Genomic DNA, 19,494 nt, shown 5'->3' on the forward strand with positions numbered 1-19,494 from the left:
AAAGAGACTATGATGTAGATTTGAGCTCTGAATCCAGCATCTAGTTTTATAAAGGTGGGCAGCTTTGTAACCAATCTATCTTTTGCTATAAACTGTTGTTGCTGGATAAACAACAACAGAGATACTAAGGGATTAGTTTAACACTAAACCCAAACGATATTGCTTCACCAAACACTTGCTCTCAGTATCATACCTAACAAACACCTCTAATGAAGTGACTGTGTTAGTTTGCCCACTAAACTGGTTAACAGCTAAACCTTTAGGGACCACTCCATTAAAAAAAAGTTCAGATTTTTTAAATCTGCGAGGACATCAGTGACACATGCCTGATATGACACATTTCAATATCTGAAAAGCTTCAGAGGTACAGTTAATTTTAAAGTTTGGTGCTTTGTCTTTCATGAATATTCATGCATGCTCCAAAAGACTGTTCTGTTTGGTTTTTTATGTTTTTTTTTTTCCTTTCTATGTTTTTCTTTTTAAATCAGCAGCTGTGTATTTGTGCAATTCAGTACCTTTCCGATGAAACTGCAGTGATCCTAGCAGACATATGGACTTAAGCATTTCTGTTGTGTACATTTCTAAACAGCATTGCAACTGGATGTACAGTCTACAGATTTCAGGATGAATTTCACCATCTTCAGGGCTGCAGTAAAAGAGAAAATATTGTTAGCAATGACACTGGAAGGACATTACAGTCATCAAATCTACCTCCTTACTGTTGCAAGCAACACCATAATCTCCTTCATCAACTATTAAGATATGCAGATATGATAAAACACCTGTTTCTATTGAACTATTTACAAACAATTCCTTAGCTGTACAAAGCCCTAGACTTAAAACCTGTGGTGATTTTAGGCTATGTGTTTAAAATTTAGTTACAGATTTTGAGCAAAAAAGTAGAAAAATACAAATAAATCACTATTGGCTGTAAAAAGGAAAACAGAAGATTTTTCTATACAAATTTGTTGGATAAATATCTAGAATAAGATGGGCTGGCCTTGGCTGAGCTGTTTAGTTAAGTCTGTCTAACCCACTGATTTCTCTCTGCTCCTTCTCTCTCTTGGGACAGGGAAGTAGAGGGGGGAATTGGAAAGGCTTCCCTGGTCTCTTGACCAGGGTGGGTTTCATCTTGTTTGCTAATTGTAAATATCTGTATAATATTGTAAATACTGTATATTTTGTATTTATTCATTGCATTCCATTGTAGAGTGTCGTTCTTCCTTGTAAATGCAGCTTCATTTGCTTCTAACTGAGTTGGTGTGGCAAGGTTAATGCTGGGGGGAAACTTCAACCCACCACATTACAAAAAATAATTGGCACCTATTCAACATGGGGCAATTACTTGATTGATTAATTTCTGCTCAGATTAAGGAAGCAAAATGAAGCTGTTTTGGGTTTTGCGGCATTTGATATATTCTGCTCTGATGGTGATTCTGTATAGATGGTGCATGGCCCTTATGTTAGATAAGCTGGGTAGATACTTGGTATGTAAGATCTTTCTTTGGTTTAAATACAAGCTGAATATGCTGTCTGATCACTGCTTAGGATTTCTTTGGCTTAAAAGGTACGATAATGTGACTGTAACTGTTCCTGCAGAGATATATGAATTCAGTATTCCTGTTGCTGAGAATTATGTGAGCAGCTGGGATTCCAAAACTGTTTATTTGCTATGTGTGATTCTGTTATTGGTAATAATCAATGTATTCTTATTAATGGCACTGTACCAAGACATGCAGCGAATAGGTGTTCTATTTTTAGATGTAGCAGACGCAGATATTGGAGGGCTAATTCTAACTCAAATGCAGAAATTTCTAATGACGGGGAAGACACAGAAACAGGACAAACAGGGCAAACAGGCAGACAGGAGTTAATGGGAAAGCAGCTCTGAGTGAGGTCGGCAGCAATTCTGACATTCAACCAGTGGGGGGGCAGATGCAGCCCACAGCGGCAGTGCCTGTACCGAAGATGGCAGCTGAATGGGCAGTGCCACCACCTAGGATGAGGGCCATGGCTTCACCAGCAGCCATTGGAGAGGCAAAATCTCTTCCGCCTGCAGCAGTAGGAGTGGAAGCAAGTTCTGCAGCAGCCACTGGGTCCCAAAGTCCACCTGTTGATGCTGCTTTCTTGCAAACCCCTTCTGCTTCTGCAAAGTCTGCTATAAATTTAGACTAGAGTAGACTAGACTAGACTACACTAGACTAGACTAGAACAGAATAGAATAAACCAGGTTGGAAGAGACCTTCAAGATCATCGTGTCCAACCTATCATCCAACACCACCTAATCAACTAAACCATGCAACCAAGCATCCTGTCAAGCCTCACCCTGAACACCCCCAGTGACGGCGACCCCACCAGCTCTTCAGGCAGCCCATTCCAATGGGCAATCATGCTTTCTGTGTAAAACTTCCTCCTAACCTCCAGCCTAAACCTCCCCTGGTGCAGCCTGAGACTGTGTCCTCTTGTTCTGGTACTGGTTGCCTGGGAGAAGAGACCAACCTCTGCCTGACTACAACCCCTGTTCAGGTAGCTGTAGACAGCAATAAGGTCACCCCTGAGTCTCCTCTTCTCCAGGCTAAGCAACCCCAGCTCCCTCAGTCTATTCTCATAGGGCTTGTGTTCCAAGCCCCTCACCAACTTTGCTGCCCTCCTTTGGACACGCTCCAGCAAGTCAACCTCCTTCCTAAACTGAGGGGCCCAGAACTGGACACAGTACTCGAGGTGCAGCCTAACCAGCGCAGTGTACAGGGGCAGAATGACCTCCCTGCTGCTGCTGGCCACACTGTTCCTGATGCAGGCCAGGATGCCATTGACCCTCCTGGCTGCCTGGGCACACTGCAGGCTCATGTTCAGCCTACCATCAACCAGCACCCCCAGGTCCCTCTCCACCTGGCTGCTCTCCAGCCACTCTGACCCCAGCCTGTAGCACGGCCTGGGGTTGTTGTGGCCAATGTGCAGAACCCGGCACTTGGATGTGTTAAATCTCATGCCATTGGACTCTGCCCATCTGTCCAGTCTGTCAAGGTCCCTCTGCAGAGCCTCTCTACCATCCAGCAGATCAACTCCTGCCCCCAGCTTGGTGTCATCAGCAAATTTACTGATGATGGACTCAATGCCCTCATCCAGATCATCAATAAAGATGTTAAAGAGCATGGGCCCCATAACTGATCCCTGGGGCACACCACTGGTGCCTGGCTGCCAGCTGGATGTGGCACCATTCACCACCACTCTCTGGGCTCAGCCCTCCACCCAGTTCCTAACCCATCACAGTGTGCTCCCATCCAAGCCATGGGCTGACAGCTTGCCCAGGAGTTTGCTGTGGGGAACGGTGTCAAAGGCCTTGCTGAGGTCCAGGCAGACTACATCCACAGCCTTCCCACATCCACCAGGCAGTCACCTGGGTATAGAAGGAGATCAGGTTGGTCAGGCAGGACCTGCCCTTCCTAAATCCATGCTTGTTGGGCCTGATCCCTTGGCCATCCTCTAAATGCTGTGTGATTGCACTCAAGATGACCTGTTCCCTAATCTTGCCTGGCACTGAGGTCAGGCTGACAGGCCTGTAATTCCCTGGCTCATCCAACCGGCCCTTCTTGTGGATGGGTACCACGTTGTCCAGCTTCCAGTCGTCTGGGATGTCTCCAGTGAGCCAGGACTGCTGAAAAATGATGGAGAGTGGCTTGGCCAGCACATCTGCCAGCTCTCTCAGCACCCTGGGATGGATCCCATCTGGTCCCATGGACTTGTGGGGATCCAAGTGGCTAAGCAGATCACCAACTACCCCATTCTTCAACAGAGGAAAACTATGCTGCTCCCTGACTCCTTCTGCCAGCTCTGCAGGCCGGCTGTCTGGAAGACATTCTGTCCTGCTAGAAAAAATTGAGGCAAAGAAGGTGTTAAGTACCTCTGCCTTCTCCTCATCCTTTGTTACAACGTTCCCCTCCATGTCCACCAAGGAGTGGAGGTTGTCCTTGCCCTTCCTCTTGCTATTAATGTATGTATAGAAGGACTTTTTGGTGTCCTTCACAGCAGAGGCCAGTCTAAGCTCCAAATGTGTTTTTGCCTCCCTAATTTTCTTCCTACAAGACTTGGCAACATCCTTAAACTTTTCATGGGTTGCCTCACCTTTCTTCCAAAGATGATACACCCTCTTTTTTTCCCTTTTAGAAGTTTCCCTTTCCCTCTTTTAGAAGTTCATTGCCCATCCAGGCTGGCCATCTGCCCCGGTGGCTCATCTTCTGGTGCATTGGCACAGCCTGCTCCTGCGCCTTCAAGAGTTCTTCCTTGAAGCAGGCCCAGCTCTCCTGGACCCCTTTGTTTTTAAGGGCTGTTTCCCAAGGAACCCTCTGAGTTAGTTCCTTGAGTAGCCTGAAGTCTGCCCTCCGTCAGTCCAGAGTGGAGGTCTTGTTGCCCCTCTTAGCTTGACCAAATACTGAAAATTCAATTATCTCATGGTCACTGGCCCCTAAATGTAGCTCCAGTTACACAAATTGCAGCTTTGGATAAAAGGGGTAGAAACGGGGCAGATGCAGAAGCAGAAGACCCACAAGAACAACAAGATCCCTCTGCTGCTCTCCCTTCTGTTAAAAAGGATCCTTCTGCAGATGGAGAGAAAGTTTGCCTTAAAGATATAGCTGAATTACCAACACCATCAGAGGAGATCATAGTATCATAGTATCAGTCAGGGTTGGAAGGGACCACAAGGATCATCTAGTTCCAAAGCCCCTGCCATGGGCAGGGACACCCCACACTACATCAGGCTGGCCAGAGCCTCATCCAGCTTGGTCTTAAACACCTCCAGGGACAGGGCCTCAACCACCTCCCTGGACAACCCATTCCAGGGCTTCACCACTCTCATGGTGAAGAACTTCCTCCTCACCTCCAGCCTGAATCTCCCCACCTCCAGCTTCATTCCATTCCCCCTAGTCCTATCACTATCTGATATCCTGAGAAGTCCCTCCCCAGCCTTCTTGTAGCCCCCTTCAGATCCTGGAAGGCCACAATTAGGTCCCCTCGGAGCCTTCTCTTCTCCAGACTGAACAGCCCCAACTCCTTCAATCTGTCCTCATAGGAGAGGTGCTCCAGTCCTCTGATCATCCTCATGGCCCTTCTCTGGACATGTTGCAGCACCTCCAGATCCCTCTTGGAATAGGGGCTCCAGAACTGGAGGCAGTACTCCAGATGGGGTCTCACCAGAGCTGAGTAGAGGGGGAGAATCACCTTCCTTGCCCTGCTGGCCACACTTCTCTTGCTGCAGCCCAGGATCTGATTGGCTTTCTGGCCTGCAAGTGCACACTGAGAGCTCATGTTGAGCTTCTCATCCACCAGCACCCTGAAGTCTCTCTCCTCAGGGCTGCTTTCCAGCCAGTCACTGCCCAGCCTGTATTTGTGCCTGGGATTGCAGGACAGGATGTAGTTTCTGGTAAGTCAGGAGCTAATGGAGGTGCTTCTGAACTTAGAGAGATCCTATGGAGAGTAGCAGCAGGATTATGGGGACAGCAACTTCAAGAAGATGAGATTACTGAAGATGAACATGATAAACAGCTAATGCTCCGAGGCAGGAAATTAGGCACGTAAGAAAGGGTTATATTAGATGAGAGAATGAGCCAATCCTAACTTGCCTATCCAGGCACTATGATACAGCGGACCCTGCTTTAGTATTGGGGGACAAGTCAGCGTCCCAGCTCAGAACCCTCTCAAAGGATAGTGGAATAGATAGTCATCTAGGCAGCTATCTTGATAAGGTTTCTCTGTGGACAGGCCTTTTACTGGCAGCTCTTATGAGGCACCCATCCAGAGATGACCTTTCATGGAACCCTGAACCTTGAAACACTGTGGATGAGGGAATTAATTGTTTGAGAGAGTTTGTTGTGAGAGAAGTGATGTATGGAGACCATGGTACTCTGAATTATGATGAAATTCCTGTGGGAACAGGTCTTCCTAAAAAGCTCACCAAACTTGCTCCTCCTAATTATGCTAATATTCTGGCAAGCAGAATTGTGGCAAGAAATTATGGTGGAGCACCTCCTACTGTTGGCCATTTCACTGACCAAATGAGACAACTGGAGGATAGTCTCATGCATGTTTCTTTGGCTTTAGCCATTGAAACTCTGTCTGAAGAGATTAAGAATTGCATGAAAGAGCTGAATGAGGAACTTAAAACCTCCCTATCCAAATTGGCACAGGGAGATAATTCCAATACTTTGTCTTCCTCCAGGTGGATACAAGTTTCAGCTGTTAGAAACAGACATTCTCCAGGGAAGCCATTCCAAAACAGGTCAAACCAAAACAGACAACAGAGGCAATCATGTGGGAGTATTTGGATAACTCTGCGTGATCAGTTTGGTGAGAACATGAACAGATGGGATGGTCAACCAACTTCTGATCTTTTCAGGAGACTAAGGAACTGCAGAGTGGCAGAGCCTGAGGTAGCAATACCAGAAGGGTAGTTGTTACTTCCTCAGTTTTCCAGAACTCTGATAGCTTCAATAGTGATTCCACCACTGATACTAGATGCTGTGCTAACTGCACATGTGGATGTATTCCCCATAATTAAGGGTGCCCTGCCTCCCGCCATGGGGAGGAGAGGGATAATGGAGATAACAGAATCTATTTCAGAAGTACAGGGCCTTGTTTGCCACAGGAGCTCAGTGCACCACAATGCCATCAAATTATCAGTGATCAGAGCCTATAACTATTCTGGGAGTCACTGGTGGATCTCAAGAGTTAACTAAGATAGAAGTTGACCTAAGTTTAACTGGTAAACAGTAGAAGCAGTATACTGTTGTGACAGGACCTGATGGCCCTTGTATTTTGGGAATTGATTTTCTGAGAGAAGGGTGTTTCAAAGACCCTAAGGGTTACAAATAGGCTTTTGGAATAGCAAGTGTGGAAATTGATGGAGAAAAGTTGAAGCTGTCTATTAGACCTGAGCTTTCTGATAAATCTGCAGTTGTTGGACAACATGAGACAGAGGATGTTAAGTTGCCGTTTGTTTCTCAAACTGTGCGTCACAAACAATAAAGAACCAACTATGACTCTTTGGTGCCCATACAAAACCTGATTCATCAGCTGGAAAGTCAGAATGTTGTCAGCAAAACTCATTCACCTTTCAACAGTCCTGTGTAGCCTGTGCGAAAGCAGATTGAAGACTGGTGTCTGACAGTTGACTTCTGTGCCATGAATGAAGTAATTCCACCTATGAGTGCAGCAGTACCAGACATAATGGAACTCCAGTATGAGCTGGAATCCAAAGAGGCCAAATACTATGCTACGATAGACATTGCTAATGCTTTCTTCTCTATTCCCATAGCAGAGGATTGCAGGCCTCAGTTGCTTTCACCTGGAGTCCAATACACTTTTAACAGATTACCTCAAGGCTGGGTTCACAGCTCAAGCATCTGTCATGCAGTGATCCATGATGCTTCCGAGAAAGGTGGTGCTCCAGAACACATCCAGTTCATTGATGATATCATTGGGGTAAAACTGCGGAAGAAGTCTTTGAGAAAGGTAACAAAACCATTGACATTGTCTTGAAAGCAGGTTTTACCATTAAGCAAGACAAGGTGAAAGGACCTGCCAGAGAGATCCTGTTTCTGGGAGTATGGTGGCAGGATGGTCACCATCACATTCCAGTGGATGTGGTAAACAGAGTCTCCACCATGGCAAATCCCATGAACAAGCAAGAAACTACGTTTCTTGGGAATAGTGGGATTTTGGAGACTGCACATTCCTGGATACAGTCAGATTGTGAAACCTCTGTATGATGTGACTCAAAAGAGAAACCGTTTCCAATGGGGACCTGAACAACAAGCAGCCTTTGACCAGATAAAACAAGAAGTAGTCCAAGCAATTGGTCTGGGACCTGTCCAAACTGGTCCAGATACTAAGAACATTTTGTACACAGCTGCAAGTGACAATGGTCCAACCTGGTGTTTATGGCAAAGAGCTCCAGGTAAGATATGTGGATGTCCACTTGGTTTCTGGAGTTGAGGCTAGAGGCTCAGAGGCAAATTATCCTCTGACAGAGAAAGAGATTGTTGCCGCCTACAAAGCTGCATCTGAAGTAATTGGAAATGAGTCATAACTTCTTCTAGCTCCAAGATTGCCAGTTTTGAATTGGATGTTCAAAGGTAAAGGTTCTATACCACATCATGCCACAGATGCCACATGGTCCAAGTGGATGGCTCTGATAACACAGAGAGCTCAAATGGGAAATTTTGAAAGACCTGGTCTGGTGGAGGTGATCACAATCTGGCCCTAACTGTACAAAACCATCAGAGGAAAGAGTAACTTGTGCTGAGGAAGCTCTTCCTTACAATGTCCTTTCAGATGATGAAAAGAAATACACTTTGTTCACAGACGGTTCCTGTCGTCTTGTCGGAAACAAGCAAAGGTGGAAGTCTGCAGTGTGGAGTCCAACATGGTGAGTTGCAGAAACAAAGGATGGAGAAGGAGAATCCAGTCAATTTGTAGAGGTAAAAGCTGTCGAGCTAGCTCTTGACACAGCTGAATGTGAGAAATGGACAAAGCTTTATCTCTACACCAACTCGTGGATGGTAGCCAATGCTCTGTGGGGTTGGAAGGGCTGGAAAAAGAATGGTTGGCAGAGAAAAGGAAAGCCTATTTGGGCTGCTGATCTGTGGCGGCAGGACAATGCTGCTTGAATTGAGAGAATTCCAGTGAAGGTGAGATACATTGGTTCTCACATTCCTAAGAACAAAGCTACTGAGGAACAACATCAGAACCACCAGGCAGATCTAGCTGCAAGAGTTTCTCAAGTAGACATGAACTATGATCTTGATCTTGACTGGAAACACCAAGGTGAGATGTTCTTAGCTCTGTGAGCTCACGATTCGTCAGGACATCAAGGCAGGGATACAACCTAGCAGTGGGCTTGCAACAGATCCATAGACATTTCCATGGATGCTATCACACAAGTCATCCATGACTGTGAAATTTTTGCTGCTATTAAGCCAACTAAGCCCTTGTGGTATGGTGACCAATGGTCCAAGTACAAGTATGGTGAGGCCTGGCAGATTGACTATATCACTCTACCTCATTCCTGATCTGGTAAGCAATATGTGCTTACTACGATAGAAGCAAACGCTAGATAGTTGGAAACTTATCCAGTTCCACCTGCAACTGCACATTACAAATATTTCTTTTAAACTTTTTTGATGTTGCTAACTGATTTTTTAATTGTGTGAACTAAGAAAGCAACAATTACACACAAGATGATTGACTCGTAAGCCTCTGTGAGTTTATCAGTGGCTTCCTATTCACATATGAGCCTTAGGAATAATCACAAAACACAATAATAGGTATTTTAATTGAATTTTTTTGGCTGTTGTAAATCTAATGTATTTTTCTTGCAAACTGTATTCATGAGTAGCATGAAAATAAGAACTAGAAACATCTATGATGCATGAATGTTCTATCATTTTTTTCAACAATATGAAGCATCTGTAATTGGACTGCAAGCAAATTCTTCTCTAATTGGCAAATACAGACATCTAGAGTAAAAGCAGTGACATACATGTAAAGTATTTTTAATTATCCAAAGTTTATACAACATGAATTATTTCCAGGCCACTACCCTCACTGATTGTGTCAAACTGTTTAATTAGTGTTTAAATGCAGTAATGACCACAAGAACTCCATTAGCTTGCAAGAAAGTAATTCTTTGTTATGCTTATATATAGGCCTCATTTTAATCTCTGAAAGCCACGTGTTCTGATGCCAATATACATAAAGATTTCTTTTATAACCCCTGAAACATTCTATGTAGTGAGCTTAACATTTCCCTTTAAAGTGTCACCAATTTAACTTCTGTCAGTAATTTTTTCTTTCCATATATTCAGTGTCATGCCATGAAAAATGTTGGACAGAGGACTAGTGTAGCCATGGCCTTCAGAATACTTACTATAATGTTTACTATTAACTATCTATATGCCAAGCACATACTTATTTACAAAACTTCTATTTTTACCCTCCAAAGTCCTCTGTTTCAGTTAGTCCAGCTGACTTCTCTATGAAGATCACTAGTACAAGAGAAACCTCATATAACACAATTTCATACAACTACTGTGCCAAATTGTGTTCTCTCAGAGCTGTTTAATAGCTTACATGCATATGAAAGCTAGCACAGCAGTGAGCACCTGCCTGTGAACCAACTGAACATGTTTGTGAAGCAATGACAAGAGGTGGGCTGACATTTAAAATAAAACCTTTAGAGGGAGCTCTTATACCAACCATACAGTACTTGGTATGTGTAAGAAACGTGATTAAAATGTCCTTCTGCTAACATGTAAAGGTGAAGAGTGAAAATGGTATCAAACCCTCATTTTTTCCTTTTTTTTTCCCAAAGTAGTTGGCAGATGATTTTATCGTACTGCCGAAATGTTGGTTGCATGCTGTGGTGGGTTAAAATTATGCCCCTCTCCCCTCCCCCCTTCCCCTTACATTTGCCAGACCAACTCAGTTGGAAGCAAATGAAAACTGAATTTACAAGCAAAACTAACTACAATCTACAATGGAATGCAATGAATATGTACAAAATATACAGTATTTACAATATTTACAGGTATTTAGAATTAAAAAACAGCACATGGACACCCCTGGTCAAAAACCAGGGGAGCTAATAGCTTCTCCCTCCCTGCTCCCCCTTTCTCTCCTGTATATAAAAGGGACAAGAGAAAGGAGCAGAGATATGTTAGACTTAGCCAAAACAATGCAGCCAAGGTCAAGCAGAAGCAAGTTAGTATCTCTCCCAGAGCAAAGAAGTGAGGTAAGACAGAGAAATTGTTTTGGTACAACTAGTTTAAATTCTTCATCTCTCCAATGGGATTGTTTAGAACTATAATTATTTTCCTTTTTACACCCAATAGCAATATATTTACATTCTACTACTTTCTGTTTTAGATCTGTGAACAAAATTTTAAAGGCATAGCCTAAAACTGCCACCCATGTGAAAAACACTTTTGGGTTTCCTTCAGTTCTCACACATTTAGGTTATAGTTGAAATTAATGAAATTTAAGACTACTAAAACTGAACAAAGATTGTGGTCTAATTCTGAATTTAACTTAAAAATTTTAGTCACATATTTACAACAGAGGAGCACTTTTACTATGAACATTTAAAAATACATGCTGATGTATTTATCTCTGGTTGAAAGACTAAGATATTGAAAAGGTTTTATACACCTTCTTGTAAAAATACCGTTTTCACAAATTCTAACGTAGCTCTAAGGAAAAATATTTTTATGAACAATAGCAATAGTTTTAAAACATAATGAGCTGAAAGACCTGTCTAGACATATAATTGAAAACTGCTTGTCTTCAAAAGCTAAAGCTAAAATAATGTTAAGCAAATTCCATCTTACACCCCATATATGTACTTCCCATGACAAGGAATATAAATTTGCTTGATAAGCTGTGGAAAATCACTGTCCACAAATATTTGCCCATAGACTGTCTTTAAATTTTTGTATGAGAAACCTTGCAGTTTAGAAGGATACAGCAACTACAAAGATGATCTTGAAACAATATCTACCTCAGATAGAACAGTTCTGTTACAATTAAAAATATCACAAAGACTCTAGAGGAACTACACTTACTGCCCTTACATACCAAGGGCAAGAAGTCCCTTCTGATTATGGCTCAGATGCAAAAGACTGAAAACCTGCCTCTGCTTTTGTTATCTTAAACACATTGTTTATTTATCACCTAACTATTCATCTTTTAAGGCAGCAAAATACTTTCTGATCCATTTGGAATGGAAGTAGATAAATCACCCAATGGCAAATGTTTCCTAATAAACAGATTTTTCTAAAAAAAAATTTTATTTTCTAATGCATGTTTCACACAAAGTGCTGTCAGTTTCAGTATTATGTGTTGGGTTTTTGTTCTCTACTTATGTGCTGTAATACTTTGATACAACTGTGATACAACATCCCAGTTCAGTCAGAGGATAAGCTCTTTCCAGTAGACCCACAAATGGCAGTAACAATTATATTGAATCTTTTGAAGTAGTTAAAACAACACTCTCAGTAATAAAAGAGAGGTGGTCATATTTTGTTTAGTTAGACCAGTGTAAATCTCAAGTTAATCTGCTAAGGCTGATTGAGTCTACCTCAGTAAATGACAACACAAACGGAATATAACCACAATGCTGTAACTTACATCCTACAGACATTCCTAACTCCAAGCGGATGGCAGTTCAGATATTTTCCATGCTGGAACAATTTAGCTGCAAATACAACAGCAGGAAATATACTTACCTGGTCAAAACCATCTTCTTGGCTTCCATAGAAGTTATCTGATTAACCAGGCACCACATACGGCCTGTAAATTACAGTAATTTTTGAATATGTTGTTTTTTCCTTTTCCTAGCAAGCTTCCCTCTTTCAGAAATAACTCCAAGTGAAAAAATGTAGCATCACTTTTTTTTTTTTTTTTTAATGAGAGTCTAAAATTCTTTTGGAAACTCACTCTATGAGATAATTACTGCAGATGCAGTAACATTACTAATTAATTAATACTGTGATTTTTCTGCATTCTTTATGTTATCAGGAGAACAAGTATTACAGAATATTTTGAAGAGCTGTGCATGTACTTGGCAGCATACCCAGTATTTGCAGATGCTATTCAGAAACCATTTTTTTTGAAACTATCAAAATCACAGGCCAGAATTTTCTAGACCTGTTCCCTTAGAAGTGAACCTTACTGGCTGAAATCAAGTGCAGGCAAGAAGTAAATAATCAGACAACCACTCAAACTGTTCCACTACAGGACAAAACTGACTACAAGTGAAAGTTCTTGCACCTGAGTAAAACAGCACCAATACAAGAAACTTTATTAAAACTTGTTCACTTTAGGTAAGACTAGGCGTATTGGGAGTAGGTGGCAAGGTTTTGGTTAGTGTGACAGCTCCAATGAGGAAATGAGGGGCTGCCCTGTGCTGGACAAGTCTGGCTCCAGCCAGTCCCTACCAGCCCTACAGTGGACCCATAGCTGAATACAGCTGAGCCCAGCTTTGAAAATTTTCTTTTTAAAAAGGGAAGAAAATGCCACAGGGGGAGAGGAAGAGGGAATAAAAAGAATGAGAAATAACAGACAGAACATCAAGGTCAGGGAAAGAAAGAAGAGGTCCTCCATAGCAGAGAGCAACACACCAGAGCAGATGGATATTCCTGAAGGAACCTACATTGGAACTGATTTTCCTGACAGGACTGCCGCCTGTGGAGGAGCCCATGATAGCTCAGAGGAAAAGTGTGAGGATGAAGAAGCAAAGAACTGTTATGGACCAACTGCAACCCTCTATTCCCCATCCTTCCAGCACTGCTCAGGAGCATGGGGTAAAGTAGTGGTGCCTGGAGTGAAGGTGAGCGTGGGAAAGGGAGCTAAGCCTAAAATCCATGACAGAAGATTTTAAGCAATCAGAATTCCAAATGAAATTGGAAACGTGTCTTTAACTATGCTTTTGAGTTACTGTTAAGATCTTTTTTTTTTTTTTTTTTAAGAAAAAAGGGCTTGACCACTACACCTTTGTAGAACTAAGTCAGCCTCCTTTCATCCTTCTTTCCCTTCATTTGTCTCTTGCCTTTACTTTAGAGAAATCCAAGAGATTTCTGCACTAGTCAAAGATGATCTGAACAGGGCTTTCTGTTCTGTACACTATCAAGCTCCCTGTTGAAAAGAGGTGGTGTCTAGTTAGATAAGAGAAATCTTTAGCTGGGTTCTAAAGTAAACCTTGCTTAGCTCTAACCTCAGCCGGACAAAAAAAGTAATCTCACAGCTTCAGTGTCTAGAATTAAATGATACCAATAATAGATACACCATGATGTACATCTCCCAGAAATGGTAAGTGATAACCAAGAAGAAGGCAGTCATATTAGTTGTATATGCAACAGTTTCCCACAAAAATTCCTACTCAGCACACTGCCTTGTCAGTATCTGCAAGTTGTTCTCAAATTAATTTCTCCGATATACCAGTTGCAAAAGTACAGACAGGTTTGTGCCAGCTAACAGGCTCAACCCGATATACTTCCATACTGCCTCTTGCAATTTGACTGCAGACAGCTGAAACTCAATGCTGCCTATGGATTTCTCCTTTGATTTCAGTTAAGATAATCAGTTCTTCAAAATGTTCCTTAATCTCTTATTATTTATTAATAATTTATGAACTGTATCTCTCAACAGTCTACAAAATTTAAATGACAAAAACTTCATACTCTCCTGTGTAGTTCCTCTGGTTTAGAGTTGGAAAGAAAATATTTGAAAGCTTTCAAAATAAATATATCCTGTGGGATATTCTGTGAAATTTGTTCTCATCAGCACGGACAAGTAGGGTCAGACTTCCCAAAAAGGCTTGAAAATTAATTAGGATCTAGGTCACAACAAACAATTAACATATGGGACTTAGAAGGAACTCTGCTGCAGGCAAATGATGCCATCTGCTGTTGACCATCCGTAAGTCGCTAAACCACATGACTGCTTTGATTTATGACACCTCTCCTTTCCATTTTTTTGTCTCTATTACCTACTTTGGCTATAAATGTCAATATATATTTTTTTTCCCCTAAAGGGCACTGTGGATTTGAAGAGGTGATAAACTGAGAATCAGCAAGCAACAATGTATTTGCATTTCTTCAACAGTATGATAAAATACTTTGTTCTAAGGACTACTGGAACTAAAGGAAAAATGTTCTGAAAATTTCACTGGCATTTGGGCAAAAGCTATACTGTATTAACCATTAATGAAAAGATGTACACACTGTCATCTTTTTTCCCTATTAATGAAACAATATGGCCACTACACTTGTAAAACCAAAGGAAAATAGTATATCGTGTACATCATTACTAGGCTGCTCAGAAAAAGGTAGAATTTGGGATTCTGAAATATCAAATTCTTCTAGAAATGCTCTGAATAGGTCATTCTTATGTCCTTGAGCATTTACCTTTAAAACCCCCAAATACACAAGTAGTTCCATGTAAAAATATTCCAAGTTAAAAATGAAATTGTGGTAATGTCAGTAGAAGTATCTCACACAGCTCCACTAGGTATTTGACAGATAAATCTCTGAGTAGTTAAGTTAAAATTCACAGCTGAGAGATTGTGAGAAAATGAATGTGTCAAAAAAAAAAAAAAGAAAAAGAAAAAAAAGAAAGGCGATAGATAGATAGAGAAAATAAGTAGATTGGCTTCCCGAAATGTTTAAATTCATATACAGAGAAAGACATTTTTTTAAACCATCTGTTGATAACATGTGTTCAGGAAGCAGTATTTTATCGTAAAGAACTTGGCATTTTTTTTTCACTTCAGATATTCAAATCCCACTCTAGTCTTCACTTGCCTTTGTGAACTGCTGTTGCTTCTTTTGCCTCTTTGAAATACCTGTTTCTGCATGGGAAGCAAAGATGACTCCAGAGTGTCTTCTTTGGGAATCCAGTATCCTGTATTAGCAGATGCACCATTCTGCACCTTGAATGGTGTAAAATGAAAGCAAGGCTGTAAACACACTACTTTGGGTAGGTCTGCACTCAGTTAAATGCCCAGACTATGGAATGTCCATGACTTTGAGGACCTAGTGTTCTTCAGCCTGTGTGAAGGGGACACTTCCTCTGCTCACAGCCTCTCACTACTCAGCCTGTACACAGGGCTATGGTTGCAGCTGTCATACTATCCCAAATTACCAATCTCTGTTTTGTTGATGTTGAGGTTTTTTGGAAAAGGGTGTAAAATGTACATGGGCGGACAGCTCTGCTTCACTACAGTAACACGCCAGAATTTATGGAACTAATTTGAGGCTGCTGTATAAACAAGCCACTTTCAAATATTTTGCCTCTTAAGAATTTGCCATTTTGACAAGCTTACCAACAGTATATTTGAAATGATCTGTCTTGCCATGATAGACAGACATGCAAAGTGTCAGCTTTTGTTTGCTCACTCAATACATGCAAACTTGTTTTCTTCTGCAAGGAGAAGGCAGCTTCTCCAACAACTTCGAGAACATGATTTAGTACGACAGTATTTGAATTCTTATTCCAAATCTGCTGGCAGGAAATGTTCATGCAGAAAGTATTCATAAGAAAGATAAGAATAGCAAGGTAAAAAATGGAACATAAGAGATAAAAAGAAATACACTGAATAATTGTTCATATACAAATAACTCAGTGCATTATTTCTCTTTTACTAAAAATTGTGTACAAAATCTAAGTGTAAATCTACATGTTTATCCAGCAAAGAGGAAACAGTATTCATTAAGAGTTAGCACTTCAGTGTATGTTTGATTCTAAAACCTGAATTTAAATATAATTTAATTGATAGTACTGGAAAGATTCCAGATTCAGGAATGCTTATTTTAAGGCTTTGATCAGATGAGACCCTAATGCCCAGAAAATGGTTTCAAATATTTGTTACAAAACAGAACTATAAAGCCAGTAGAAAAACTGGAAGAGATTTTACACACTTTATAAAGCATTTGGGTTTGGCTGGAATTTTCCCTGTGTAAGCCTGAAAGTCTGAGGTCTCCCTTGGCTGGGCACCAATCTTGCAGTTTACTGACAATTCTATTGACAGCAGTTATGCTTTATCTTTGGTGCTTGACATCTTACCACAGCAAGCCCCCGTGTCTTTTCCTAGGTGACTCTGCAGGAATTCTATCACTTGAAAAGGACATAACAGCACACAGGTTGTGAGAAGGACATCTGTTTAATTACTGGGTACTGCACAATTAACTTAGCAACTATACTGGTTTATTTCAGTGAGGGGCATGGAATCAATTTATTATTTTTTGTTATTAATTAAAATGTTTCAGAATGTTGTGAAATACTTAGAATTGGTAAAAATATTTCAATTAACAGGCAAATTTCAGTCCAAATCTTAAAAAGAGAAGAAACCAGAAGCAAAACCCCAATACACAGAGAGTTCTAAGAGTCCATGTTGAAAGTCTTCTTCTAAGGCAAAACTTGATGATGTCATGTTTTCATTTCTCTTAAGATGCATAAGCACATTGGTAACATAGTCTGGACTGTGTTACCAGTGCAAGATTCACTAAGAATCAGATATATTTTCTGAAAGCAATATAACTAATAACACACAGAGTTCTAAGAGTCCATGTTGAAAGTCTTCTTCTAAGGCAAAACTTGATGATGTCATGTTTTCATTTCTCTTAAGATGCATGAGCACATTGGTAACATAGTCTGGACTGTGTTACCAGTGCAAGATTCACTAAGAATCAGATATATTTTCTGAAAGCAATATAACCAAGGCTGTACAGAAACATGGTAAGCAGAGTCTAACACTAAAGAGGGTAGCCATGTGGGATTTCTTAATCAAATGCTATTTAAGAAAACGATCAGAAAAGAAGCACTTGAAACTTATGACTGAATTCTCAGCTCTGGCCTCAGCTGTGTTTCAGCAAAAATCTAGAGAAGAAAATTACTGAAACATGCTGGTGAGATGTTTCTGGAAGCACTGGGCTCAAAGGGGACACAATGGCACTTAATTATTTTGGTGCAAATGCCACTGAGAAATTAGGGAGGAGTTCAATGTAGGTTTTTTTAGCCACCAAATATGGGTTTTTTTGCAAAATTTCCTAGAGGAAACAGATTTTCTCCCATAAATAGTCCTAGTGGACAGCAAGTTGTCCATGTGCCCAAGAAGGCAAATGACATCCTGGGACAGTGTGTTCAGCAGGAGGTCTAGCAAGGTTCCTCTCCCTCTCTGCTCCACTCTGGTGAGACCACTGTGTCCAGTTTTGAGCTTCCCAATTCAAGAGAAACAGGGATCTCCTAGAAAAAGTCCAATAGAGAAATATGAGATGATTGAGGAACTTGAACATCTTTCTTATGAAGAAAGACTGAGAGACTGGGGGCTAGTTAGTCTTGAGAAGGCTGAGAGGGGATCTTATCAACATCTATAAATATCTGAGGAGTGACTGTCAAGATTAAGGTCTTTTTTTCAGTGGGATGTCCAATGATCGGACAAGGGACAATGGGACACAGAAGTTTGCACCTCAGCATAAGGAGACACTTAGTGGTGGAACAGGCTGCTCAAAACAGCAAAAAAAAAATTAGGAACATTAATTACACATGTACCATGTTTATTACAATAATGCCTGAGATCTAAAGGTCAGTAGATTCCAGTGGGCTTGTTATAATTACATTCAGGTCTCTGCCCTGAAGTGTTTCCAAATAGTTAACATGACTGCACCAAATGTGATATTAATTTCATTGCTGTTTGGAGATGGGCTATGAGGTAAAGACAGGCAAGAAACAGAAACACTAAAGAAAAGACATGACAAAGGAGAAGAGGGTATGAGAGAACCAAGTAAAGCAAAGGTACAGCAACTGCTGAAAAACAGTCTACATTTAAATTTTGCAGGCTTATCAAAATCCCCACAGCCTCTGCTGATAGCTGGATCCTCCTGCTGATTACTCCCCGAGATGACTGTTTTTTATGTCCAACAGTAATAGCAGGTATTCTGAAGGAAGGACAAAATGGGTTAAGAGAAGGGCATGAACTTAAGAGAATGCTTGCAGAAGCACTGAATTGTCCAAACAAGGTCAGGTCTGATGCTGCAGCATTTCTAAAGGGACTTGGTCAAGGTAATTCAGTCTCCAAATCTCTCTGGCTATGTACATTGTTTTCTTTCAATTCTATTTCTGATGTAAAAGGTTTGTGTCTCTCAAAACAGGGGTGCAAAACAGAGTAGGTATTTCAATCATTGTTACAGATAACTAAGTTTACCTGTGGCTGGGATAGTATTCCTGAGGTAGATTTAGAGAAACACACATCCTGGAATCTAACTGTAGTGGAATGCTGCTCATACACAGGAGAGAAAAGCATTCCAGTGAAGGGCTTAAAAAACAGCAGCAACTTACATTTTGATATCTGATTCCAGGATAGACTTGGAATGGAGAGCTGAATGCAGAAGGCATGTCAAAATGGAAGCCAAACCATCCTAATTCTGCAGCCTCCTCCAAATGAGGTACAATGTAGACGGATTTACCCATCACTTGTTGAAGATGCAGAATGCTGAAGAACGCACAGTATTTATGAGTTCTGCATCTTTACTTAAAACACAGAAAAAATCATGGGAGCAAGGACTAGAACACAAGTTCTCCTCACCATCAAGAAAGTTCTGTAGCAGTCTTTCATGATTACCTGCACTGGCACTGCAGACCTCTATACCATTTTGCTCCCATTTGCACAATACTCTTTCTGGGTCAGATGATGGTGCTGTGCCTTCTCCTACCCTGCAGTTAGCTCATAGCTTCAGGTCATGTTCTAGAGGAAAAGCTACACGGCTATATGCTTGCCAAGAAAAATATGGCTATTTGTGGTGAACCTTGAGCATGAGGCAGAGACCCCAACTGCTGGGCCAGGACATAGCTACTCTTCTGTTAGAGGACCCTCCACATAAGTGGCAGGCTTACTCAGCATGTGCAGTCATTAAGTGTCTCAGCAGTGGCAGTGCTGCACTGGAAGGT

The 19,494-nt window shown here is 41.3% G+C and overlaps 1 protein-coding gene across 1 annotated transcript in view; it reads right to left on the minus strand.

The window, feature by feature from the left end:
* RGS7BP (regulator of G protein signaling 7 binding protein) overlaps positions 1–19,494 on the minus strand; it is a 46,079-nt gene that overhangs the window by 13,763 nt on the left and 12,822 nt on the right. The window contains exon 3 of the mRNA XM_009903003.2: positions 516–646. Coding sequence (XP_009901305.1) covers positions 516–646 — 131 coding nt within the window. The remainder of the gene's footprint in view (positions 1–515; positions 647–19,494) is intronic.

This window comes from Dryobates pubescens, chromosome Z (assembly GCF_014839835.1).
Source record: "Dryobates pubescens isolate bDryPub1 chromosome Z, bDryPub1.pri, whole genome shotgun sequence".
In the NCBI taxonomy this organism is placed as follows: Eukaryota; Metazoa; Chordata; class Aves; order Piciformes; family Picidae; genus Dryobates; species Dryobates pubescens.